A 12,181-nucleotide genomic window follows, 5' to 3' on the forward strand; every position below is an offset into this window, starting at 1 on the left:
GAAAAAAACTTAATCAAAATATTTTTTTTGTTTGAAAAAAACTTGTTTACCATAACATCATGTTGTATATATCACAGTAAAGAGTTTTAAAAATGCTGCAAAATGACACCACTCACAGCATTCTAGCTCAATTAGGACAGCTTCTACAACCATTCCAAAAGAGTATGGTCGCCGTGTTTTGGATTTTTTTGAAAACTTTACATAACCAAATTTGGGAAACGGCTTGAGATAAAAATGTAAACTTTGCATTTTTCTTCAGCTAATCATCCACTAAAATTTAACACAATCTAAATAGGTCAGGAAAAATATTAATTCAAAGTGTGTTGATTTGACCTGGAATAGCCAGAGTGTTCAATAAAATTGAGCAGGTGAGGGGATTCAAGACGAGTGGAATCTATCATACATGGAAGCACTCCATGGAATGATATGGAACAACAGTCTAACTAAAGAAAATAAAAAGCGGATCTTTCAGAGCATAGTGCTGAATTATATTACCCTATACAGGGTGTCCCCAATAATAGTGCGTTCCTTAAAGGTGTAGGTAGAAACAAGGCACCATGTAGAGCAAAAAATCTTATAACATTTTTTTCTAAATGCAACCGTTTGGCTAAAAAACCAAAATACATTTTGGTATGCAAATTGAAATCTGACAACTATGTATACAAAAATCTAAACATAGACAATCACAATTCAAAAATAGTTGCAGCATTTTAGCCATAAGTAGTTACATTAAACCCTGTCTTCATCCTAAACAAACAAACAAATTCTTGTTTTGTTGGATTTTCAAACATGAGGTGGTACAGTTATTTTGCAGGTGTACCTGTCTGACCTACATTTGTGGTGTCAATAAACTAAATCACAAACAGTTCCTGTACAGTGATGCCAAATTAGTTAATTTTATGAAAATAAAAGTTCGCTTATATGGCGAACAATGTATTTTTTTTTGGAAACGGTAAACTTTAGAAAAAAATGTTATAGGACTTTTTTGTTCGGCATTGTGTATTATATCCATACCTTAAAGGAACGCACTATTTTCGGTGCACCCTGTATAACAGAATGGAAGTAGAATGCTCAATTAGAAAAAAGTTGGAAAACAGAGCCCTGTAGTTGTACGGGCATGTACAGAGAAAGCCAGAGCACGGTGACCGAAAAGAGTATTGGACTGGAAAACTTACATAGAAAATGCTATGATACATAGAGATCTCAGAGAAGGTGACTGAGAGAATAGAGTACTGCGGAGGACGAAAACGACAAACTCGTAATGGGAAAAAGCCAAAGAAGAAATGGTGCAGGACAAGATATTGTGCTGCACAACACATAGGTTATAGGAAAACATTGATGGTATCTAACATTACTGTGAGAAGTTGTGGAATACAACAAACAGCGGAAATGAACTATTGTAATGTCACATCCATCATGTAAAGAAAACTTCAGTGTATTAATGTGCATATTAACGACAACATTTGAGATACAGCTTTATCTGACGAAATTCCATCAGTAGACGTGAAGTTACATCGACACCATTAACTCACCTTATATAAGACAAACTTATGTACATTAAAAATATGCAAAATAGTTATTATTACAAAGTATCACGTTTCTTTACAAGTCATACGCTATATAACAAGCAAGTATTAATATTAAACTTGTACATCAGTTACATGTGGCAGTGGTAGCTGACCTCGATGGTCATCTAAATTTAACTAAGTTATTCGAAACTGTTCGTGAGCTGAATTCGTGTTAGAATGTAGAACGAAGTTGTTGTAAACTTCACAGAGTTCCTGCGACTTGTACTCCTCCAGACAGACAAACCCTTCTAAATTCGGGGACTGTTTCCTGGCACAGTCCATGCAATGAACCACGTGCCGCTTTTCTTGCTCTCTTATGAAGAGAATATTGAAAACTTCCACCTAGGGAAAAAATACAATATTATAAATACACTGCGCGTCAGCGAAAATGGGCCACCCTCAACATGGGTCATTTCTGATGTCTCGAATTTCCTAAACCTATAACCTAATATGTTATAGCCTTGTTCTTTAACAATATCGCTGTAATAATATTGTTGCTAGACAGGTAAATTATCATTGTATACCGGGTGTGCCAATCAAACTACGTTTTTTCTCAAAGTTCACCACACCCCAGGCAAGCAAGTGACGTCAATAACGTCGAGGAAACGTCAGCTTTTGGTTGAATATATACACGTGTTTGAACATTACGTCGTATAAACGTCTTTTGTAGGTGATTTTAAATACGTAAGATTAATGACGGTAAAATACTTTTAAAAACACGTTTTCATTTCAGACAGCCCAAATCTAACGTCACAAAAATGGGAGGAGCTTAACGAGTTAATGCTTATAATGTTCAGGGTTACCTGGTCTACAGATTTTTCAGTAGACCTACTGATTTTAACTCCAATTACTGACCTACTGAAATCTATCAACATTATTGGCCGTTATTAACAGGTAAATTTCTATGAAACGGGCTTTAAAAATACGAGATTATTTGGCCGCGTCCGTATTATAAAGATGGCCGTAAATACCAGGTCATAATTATTATGACCTGGTATTATTGGATTATATAAATAAGTAAATCTTCATATAATTGGTTTGGAGAATTTTGAAAATGGCCGTTAGTACAGGTGGTCGATTTTCACAGGTGACCGATAACACAGGTTTACATGACCTAAAAAGAATCTGCTGATATCTACTGATTTTTAAAAGCAAAACTACTGGAAAGTAAAAACTGACCTGGCAACCCTGATAATGTTGCATATTGATATTTGTAAGCTTAAATTGTCATAAGGAATTTTTCATTTATTGTTTACGTGCTTTGTGTGATAATATAAGACTTCATTTAGATATTTAGTTAAAGAAACGTGTTAATTAAGAGATTTTTATTCGTTTTTCTCAAGTGAGTTAGTTTAATACAATAGTTCTTCTTGAAAACGGTTTGAGGTTATGTGTTTTGTTTTGTTTTGGTGATTATTTTCTGTTAATGAACTAATTATGTGTTATCGAGTTTAATTAAATTAATTTGTTAATAAATTATTTACTAGTTTATATTTTGTTTTAGTTTTAGCACAGTAAGTAGGTATACCTATATAAAAAGTGAAAATTATATAATGTTGCATTGAGGTGAGGGTACCTATTGTAATTCTATGCATTTTATAGTCTCCCATTTTGTTTTACTTTTAGCCTATAAGCTAAATTTAAAACAGTTAAATGAAAAATTGCAATACCAACAATGCCCATACGAATAATTATTATTGTGTATTTTTAAAAGTATAAAATGAAAAATAATCTAAAAAAACGACAATAACTACGTTTTTATATCACGTATTTAAAACGTGGTAAAAATGACGTCAGTTGTGGTGGGACATATTCACGTGACTTTCGACGTCGAAAAAACGTGACAAACTGACGTGGTTTGGTGATAATTATGACGTCTTTTCAACGTTTTGTAAACATTATTTGGTTGCCTGGGACCCTGTGGAATATTTTAGCATTTATAGAATACTGAAATTAAAACCCAACTATAGCTTCAGGTTTTCTTTACATTCTGTTTTTTTTTATTAATTTGCTTATGTTGGATAATAAAAAAGGTAAGTATGTACTTTAACAACTAGTCATGTTCTTCACCAATACAGGATGTTTCTATTTAAGTGCGACAAACTTTAAGGGGTAATTCTGCATGAAACGGCATGTCTGCACACCATTGGCATGCATACGGGTAATATGACCGCGCCAATGGAGAATGTATGCGCGCCAATGGAGAATATAAAATTCTTAATTGCATGTCAAAAAATGCGCAATAACTATCTCTTAGAACCTAACAAATTTCATTTGCATATCTCAACCGGTCTTAGAGCAATAAATAAATCCTCAGTTTGTAAGAAAAAGTTCAACATCCCTTATCTCGGAAACGAAGCATTTGCGGACATATGTTTATAAAGCAAACGATCATTATTTTTCATGCAGAATTACCCCTTAAAGTTTGTCGCACTTATTTAAAAACACCCTGTATTGATGAAGAACATGGCTAGTTGTTAAAGTACCCAACATTTTTATTACTACCTACCTTTTTTATTATCCAACATAAGCGAATCAATCAAACAGAATGTTAAGAAAACCTGATGCTATAGTTGGGTTTTAATTTCAGTATTTTATAAATGCTAGAATATTCCACAGGGTGACGCGAATTTTGAGAAAAAATCACAGTTTGATTGGTGCACCCGGTATACAATGACAATTTACCTGTCTGGCAACAATATTATTAAAGAATAAGGCTATAACATTTAAATCACTTAAATCGGACAACAGCTTTAAGAAATTCGAGACATCAAAAATGACCCATTTTGTGGGTGTCCCGTTTTCTCTGACGCGCAGTGTATTTTAACACTTAAATAATAATAAAAATCTAATGTATTTGAACAACTTAAATACATGGTTGTTGTTAAGAGGTATACGGTATACATGAAAAATGTGTTGAATATAACATAACAAATTACAACTTGTATATCGATTTCGAACAGGCGTTTGATGGAGTAGATAGACAAAAGATGTTAAAGCAACTAGGATCTATGTTAGGGATACCCAATAAGTTGGTTAAACTTATACGAATGACTTTGGAGGATTCCAAAGCCATGGTGAAAATAGATGGAGATATGCTAGAGGCATTTGATATTGAAAATGGAGTTAGGCACGGTGATGCCTTATAAACAACACTTTTTAATTTAACTTTGGAAGCTGTTGTTGGAAAATTGCATATGAATGCCATATGGTGTTACCATGAAATGCCATATGGTGTTACGGGGGTAGCAGCCCCCGATGATGGAGTTGATTAAATTGAAACACTAATTACCGAAATATATTTATTTAAGTCACCATGTACGACAGTAACTAGTTGGTGTCGGGATGGATAATGTCTCTACTCTAACCAAGTCGGTTTCTGAATAATGAATAACCTCTTTCTTTACTTTCAACGTATCTATAAATAAATCCCAATTGTACAGGATTTATATTAGCATCCAAAAAATAAGAGTAATCCATATATATTTAATTTTTAAAAGTCTCAAACAAACATTATTTACATGTACTGTTTACATTACGTAAATGGGTGACATTGCTTCTGCAATGTAGGCTACTAGTTTTGAAAACAACGGAGTCGGCAATTATGTTACTATTAGTAGTTCACGGTCACATTCAAGTATGGTCAATCATAACAAACAATTGGGATTTATTTATAGATACGTAGAAAATAAAGAAAGGGATTATTCATTATTCAGAAACCGACGTGGTTAGAGTAGAGACATTATCCATCCCGACACCAACTAGTTACTGTCGTATTTAGTGTTCCAAATAAACATATTTCGGTAATTAGTGTTTCAACTTAATCAACCCCATCATCGGGGGTTGCTACCCCAGTACCAAGATAGGTTGTATTAATACAAGAGCTATGCCAATATGCGCATATGCGGATGATGTTACCATAATAACCAGCAACAAAAGGGTATTAAGCGAAAAAGTTATAGAGCTAAAACGGGAAGCTGCTACATTTCGTCTACATATAAATGAAAGTAAAACAACATCTGAAGATAGACAACCATACCTATGAATATGCCTCCACTTTTCCCTACCTAGGCTCAATAATACATGACAATAACAACGTCAGTCAAGAAATACAAGCACGGATTCTTAGCAGCAATAAGTGCTTTTATGCATACAATGACTTAATAAAAAGTAAGTTACTTGCATTGCATTGTACTTAAAATTAAAGCTTACCTCACACTGGCCACAGTAGTGCGACGCTTCATTCTTCCCTCTACCGTGAAATTTAACTTCTACTCCCCTGTTTTTAACAAATTCCAGTGTTCTACAACACTTGACAAGTGTTCTCATCAGACAATTCCTAAAAACAACAGAAAGTAAGTATATAATAATTCATTTATTAAGTATTACATACTTGTATACTGCATTTTAATTAATAATAATTGACATATCGATGGCTTAGTGTGAAAACCTCGTATCTCATTTTACAGAAAATTTTACATGAGCGACTTCAAACTGAATTTCTGCATACTCTAACCCAAAAGATATATAAAAATGTAGAAACTTTTTAATTCCTGGGGTTTTCGGTCTTATAAATAAAACACTTTGTTATGGCTTAAACGTTTCGGCTAGTTGCCATTTTCAATAAGCACTTTAATTAATAATAATAAACATTACATAAATAGAGCACTAAAATTTACATTGCACTTGTTGGCTTGGCGTTTTGTTGTGGAATGCGGGCTTGACTCTTGAAAACACATGGCAGAATTCAAATTACCGTCCGTTAAGAACCGTATTTAAAATTTTTGCCAATGGTACATTTATAAAAATAAAATCAATTTATTAAATTATGATATATATTGGAGAGATCCTTGATGTCAGTTTTGTTGTTTATACAACGTTGATCTTTCTTTATATGAATCATCTCCAATATACATCTTTTGTTAGTTTTGTTCTTTTTCTAAAATAATGTTCTGAAATAATTTTCTATAAAAATGTATGTGTAATGATCTAAACATACTCAGAATCAAAAATATGTAAAGATAGTTTTTTTGTTTTAAGTTATAGTATGCAGAAATTAAGTTTAAAGTCTCTCCTGTAAAATTTTCGGGAAAATGAGATACGATGTTTTCACACTAAGCTATCGATATGTAAATACGATAAACTTACTTGATTAATTCAAAAAGTTTCTTGTCTGAAACTTTAATGTTTCTGGCCAAATTCCAGGAAAGATGTAACATAGGCACAATAGATTTGAAGCTCTGCAGTTTGTTCCATTCGTACCTTTCAATTGCAAGCTGATATTGCCTCGCAGTTAATGGTCCCACATTCCAAGCAATATTATTACACCAACCAACAGCTTGTACCCAGTGTACACATCCAGCGTTTACCCAGACAAGATCACCGGGCCTCTGGAGAAAACGGTACACTGGAATATTAGCGTGGTACAAGTCTTCTAAAACTGGCCACCATGAACCATGTAAATAGTTGATTTGGTTCTTCTCGCATAGAGCAAAGACGGAACCCCAGTAAGCGTCAGGTACTGCGAACCATTCACAGTCTCCTGGTCCAATATTTATGTTAATCGAACAGAAATTGTTATTTTCTTGATGACCTGGTGTTCTACTACCGGGAACCTGAAATTAAAAAAATTAACAATCAAGTAGCTCAACAATTTTAGAAGAAAAATTATAAATGCAGCAGAACCTATTATAAATTCACATACGTATGTAAGTATTGTATATCAGTATCACCGTATCACCAAAGCTATTCAACCAGATATAGACGACGTATTCAAGAAATTACAATGGGAAAATAAAGAAATCAAAATAAATGGGCAATTCTTGAGTCACCTTAGATACGCCGATGATATCGTCCTGATAGCCAACAGTAAAGAAGAACTGAAAGAGATGCTCGAAGAATTAGACACCAGGCGAAAACAGTAGTAGGTTTAAGAATGAGTTTCGGCAAAACAAAGACGATGACAAACACAGAACAAGGCAACCCACTAAATCCACTACCACAATTCGAGAAAGCGAAATAGAATAAGACCGATATACATACGACCAATCATGACATATGGCATAGAAGTGCGCGAAGACACCAACAAAATGAAATAGATGCTAAGGGTTGCCGAAATGAAAACCCTAAAAACAAACAATAGTGGGGAAAACAAGAAGAGACGGGGTGATAAATACAAACATTAGAGAGCAATGCAAAATTCAAGATATTGTAATATGGGGAAGGCAGCGCAAGAGGATGTGGTACAACCATGTAAGACGAATGGATGAGAATAGACTCCCAAAAATTGCCCTAGAAAACAACCCGCCCGGTTCAAGACCCCCCTGAAGACCACCTAAAAGATGGAGGGATAGTTGGCAATCTACCTCCCAGGAAATTAACCAGAGGCAGCTTCAGAATTAAACAGATCGAAAGATCTCCAAGAAGTAAAAGAACAAGAAGAATAAGTACGAGAATATATATATATTTGGGGCAAGTAATAAAAGCGAACAGAGAAAAACAAACACAAGAAATTAAAAGACGTATAAGATTGGCATGGGCGGCATTTGGCAAATTGAGCTATATCTTGAAGAATAAGAAATTTGCGCAACATCATAAGTCTAAAGTCTTCAATCGGTGTGTGTTACCAGTAAGGGAACATCCATAAACTACGTCGTAGAAAAGGGGGAGGGGGACTTTGCTTATTCCGAAGGTATCCGTCACGGGGAGAGGGCCATGAGTGCACATATTTAAATTTGTAGCTGTCTAAATATTCAACTCCCAATAATTTAGTATATTCTTTGATCGCTAACCCCCAAGAAAATATTGGTCTTACTTCGGGCAAACTACCCACGATTCGACAGCTACTCTCACCGCTTTTACAAAATATTGACTTGAAGCTACTTCCGCCAATAAGATCTCCTCCGTTCCTCCTTGGAATAAAACTATCCCCAAAATAAATACCACCTTAAGTCAATATCCCAAACATGAAACTCATCCGTTAACTCTCCAACACATGTTCCTAAAAATTGTTAGCCAATTACACTCTGACCTAATAATAATCTACACTGATGGCTCCAAGAATAATGACAGAGTTAGTTGTGCAGTCACAACGTCAACAGAAATCATCAAAACATCGACCCTCCCATCATTTTGCAGCATTCATACAGCTGAATTAGTAGGAATACTTCACGCAATAAACTCTTTATCACATAATTACGCATCTCCAGCAATTGCACTGACTCCTTAGCATCTATCAATTCCATAAAAAATATTTTCACAAGACATCCAATTGTTAAAGCCATCAATGACTCAATTAACTCACTGACCTCTCAAGGAGTCATTCCGACAATCATCTGGGTACCCTCCCATGTAGGTATTCAGGGAAATGAAAGAGCAGACGCCGCAGCCACGTCAGCACTATCATCAACCAGTGAACCTGAATGTATCCAAATAGACAAAGATTTAAAATGTCATTTTAAACATTTAACAGGCAACTGCTGGCAAACCCATTGGAATAGGCTGCCTTCGAAACTGAAAGAAATTCAACCGAATATTGGTACATTTACACAGCCGAATATCTGCAGAAAATCAACCGTAGTGCTTAGAAGACTGAGAATTGGGCATACCAGACTAACTCACGGATATTTAATGGCTTCTGAAGGCCCTTCTATGTGCCAATATTGCCAATGTCAGCTGTCAGTGAAATATATCCTATTCGATTGTCCAAAATATCAACATGAACGACGATTTCATGGACTCGAGAGTAGCCTGAATGAAGTACTAAATTCGCCAACTGATATTCTCCACACCATAAGCTACCTACGAAATATAAATATTCTCAATAAAATATAGATGTTCATGTAATGTAAATCACTCGAATCTATGTATTTATTGTATGTATGGTTCACTAATGAATACTTATTGTACCTGTGTCAATGATCATTGTAATCGAGACACGTTAATTCAATAAAAAAAAATTCTAAAGAACGAAAAAATATTGTGTTCTATTTAGTTAGTGCATTGTATTTACTATACTTAAGGGGGGGAATAGTAGTTTTTATTATTTTTTTCGATTTTTTTATTGGCTTATTTGATTGTAAATATTTTCAAGAGTGTACCATTAAAATTTCAAGTTAATCCGAGCAAAATTGACGGAGATATGGATATATACAAAAATTTTCTTAGTATTAAATGGACAAAACTACATTTTTTAAAACGTGTTTTCTGAAAAACATGTTTTTTTGAGGCGGTGTACATCATAACTCAAAAAGTAATGCACCGATCTTTCTGAAATTTTGCACACTTCTTTTTAAGATATTTTACTAGGTAGTGACGTCGAGTTTTTGCTTATTTTAATATTTTTTTTGTTTATATTACCATTTTTCTCTTTACCGAACACACTTTTTTTTTGTTTTTTTTTTATTTTTTCACTTTAAAGTTATACCATGAATTTAAAAATCAATATAATCATAAAAACTCGAAGTCACTACCTCAAAAAACTCATAAACTAAAATAATCTTTTTGGTTTATATGTTTCAAATGATTCTGTCCGAAGATATGGTGTACACCGCAAATCATCTTCTTTTTTGGATCATCTACTTAAAAATGACGCCACTGCTTAATTTTTTAATATTTTTCAATAAAAATTTAACTGAATAATCTTCAAGTGTTGTTCTATAAGATATCCTTTTACCCATTTAATTTAACCCTACCACTTTCAAGGGAAAACGTTTTAAAATTATGCAAAAAACACAGAATTAACTATACCCCCCCTTAATAAAAGAAATGGCATCGAAATCAAAACAAAATAAGTATCAAGATATGATAGCAGTTAAAAAAGCATACGAACTCCGATAAAAGTGGCGTCTTTTGTCAAAATAAAAAAGTATTATTGAAATAAGTAGTTGTGCAGTGAAATTCGTAAATTTAGTTTGAGAGTTAACTTTAAAAAATCCAGTAATAACATGAAATTAAAAAAAAATCAATAAAGGGGGCTGGGGGTCATGAGTTGCAATTGCGACGTTGACATGGGGGGGGGGGGTCGACTGTAAATGATGATTTACGACGGAAGGGGGGAGGATATTAAAAAGTCCAAAATTTTTACGACGTATTTTATGGATGTTCCCTCACGTATGGAGCGCAAACTTGTGACACTAACGAAAAATAATATTGATAAACTCAAGAGAGCAATGGAAAGACAGATGCTGCAAATACGCTCAAAGTATTTGCAGAAATATTAATATTGATAAACTCAAGAGAGCAATGGAAAGACAGATGCTGCAAATACGCTCAAAGGACAAAAAAAAAAGAAACGAGTGGATTCGAAATATTACAAAGTTGAAGGATGTAAGAGAAAAAGTAGCCGAATCTAAAAATGGAAATTTGGGGGGAACAACATCAGACATAGAGCCGATAGGGGGAACTAGGAAATACTACACTCGATACCATACGAATACAAAAGAAGTAGAGGAAGCCAACAGATGAGATGTGTTGATGACTTGAAGAGGCAAGCCGGTCCCAGATGGATGAACTTAGCTCAGTGAGCTCAGACACAAATGGAGACAAGAAGGGGAGGCCTTCGTCCAAAAATGGATAACATGGGCTACACAGATAGATAGATAGATGTTAGTATTGGGAATATTAACCAGTTGATAACCTAATTTTTAGAGTTTGTGAAATGTTCTTCCATATTTTGGCAATGGCGACTTTTGCTACATCAAATCTACGTTTTATTTCTTCCTGTAGAGACCCTGTGTTCGTGATCGATGATCCCAGATAGAAGTATGACATCATAACCTTAAACCGGTCAATCGTGATTATGTGAGGATGTTTGTTATAATATAGCCTATCCTCTATCATGATCTTTGTCTTTGATATGTTTAACTTCAGACTAAATATTTCTAAATACTTCAGACTTTCGTTTTCAACCAATCATATCAGATCGATTAACTCTTCTCGACTATTTGCAAGAAGTGATGTCTCATCTGCAAAACGTAAGTTGTTTATTTTTCGGCCATTTATTGAGATGCACTTTTCTCATCCTTCAAGTGCCTTTGTCATAATATGCTCCCCAATATGTTAAATCATTGTGGAGACAGTATACATCGTTGTCTGACACCTTGTTCTGGATTTAATTCTATTCAGAGTTTGTCAAGAACTTTAACTATTCATGTAGCTGTAGTGTGTTCGTATAGTTCAGTTATAAGTGAAAATATCTGCCATAAGTTTGCCATTTGACACTGTAGAATGCTTTGCGATAATTTATAAAACAAATGTATAGTGAAATATAGAATTGCCTAGATTTTTTATTATTTGTCTTCTGTTCAGAAGGTGTTCTCGAGTACATCTACTTTTGGTAAATCCAGTTTGATTTTTAGGTATTTCTCTTTGTAGGAAAGTTTTCAGTCTCTCATTTATTATGTGAAGTGAGGCATTATTTTACTGGTATGAGAGATAAGGGTTTCAGACCCTACTTCGAACACAAGTAGACATGGAAGATGAAATGGGTATGAACTGCGTAGAAGAGAATGAAGAAGATAATGGAGTAGAAGCTCCAACTATAGAGGAAGTTCTCGAAGCTATTAAGGCCCAGAAAAACAATAAAGCTCTGGGAGTTGACGAAATACCAGCAG

General features: G+C 34.3%; 1 protein-coding gene across 2 annotated transcripts in view; it reads right to left on the reverse strand.

Moving 5' to 3' along the window:
- Window positions 1-205: 205 nt before the first annotated feature.
- The window catches only part of LOC126893184 (lysine-specific demethylase 6A), a 434,968-nt gene continuing 422,992 nt past the window's right edge, over window positions 206-12,181 (reverse strand). For both annotated transcript variants that reach the window (XM_050663138.1, XM_050663139.1), the window contains 3 exons: window positions 6,717-7,183; window positions 5,781-5,907; window positions 206-1,910 (listed from right to left, as the gene is read on the reverse strand). In XM_050663138.1, the coding sequence (XP_050519095.1) occupies window positions 1,704-1,910; window positions 5,781-5,907; window positions 6,717-7,183 (801 nt within the window). In that variant the 3' untranslated portion in view covers window positions 206-1,703. The remainder of the gene's footprint in view (window positions 1,911-5,780; window positions 5,908-6,716; window positions 7,184-12,181) is intronic.

This window comes from Diabrotica virgifera, chromosome 10, assembly GCF_917563875.1.
Source record: "Diabrotica virgifera virgifera chromosome 10, PGI_DIABVI_V3a".
In the NCBI taxonomy this organism is placed as follows: Eukaryota; Metazoa; Arthropoda; class Insecta; order Coleoptera; family Chrysomelidae; genus Diabrotica; species Diabrotica virgifera.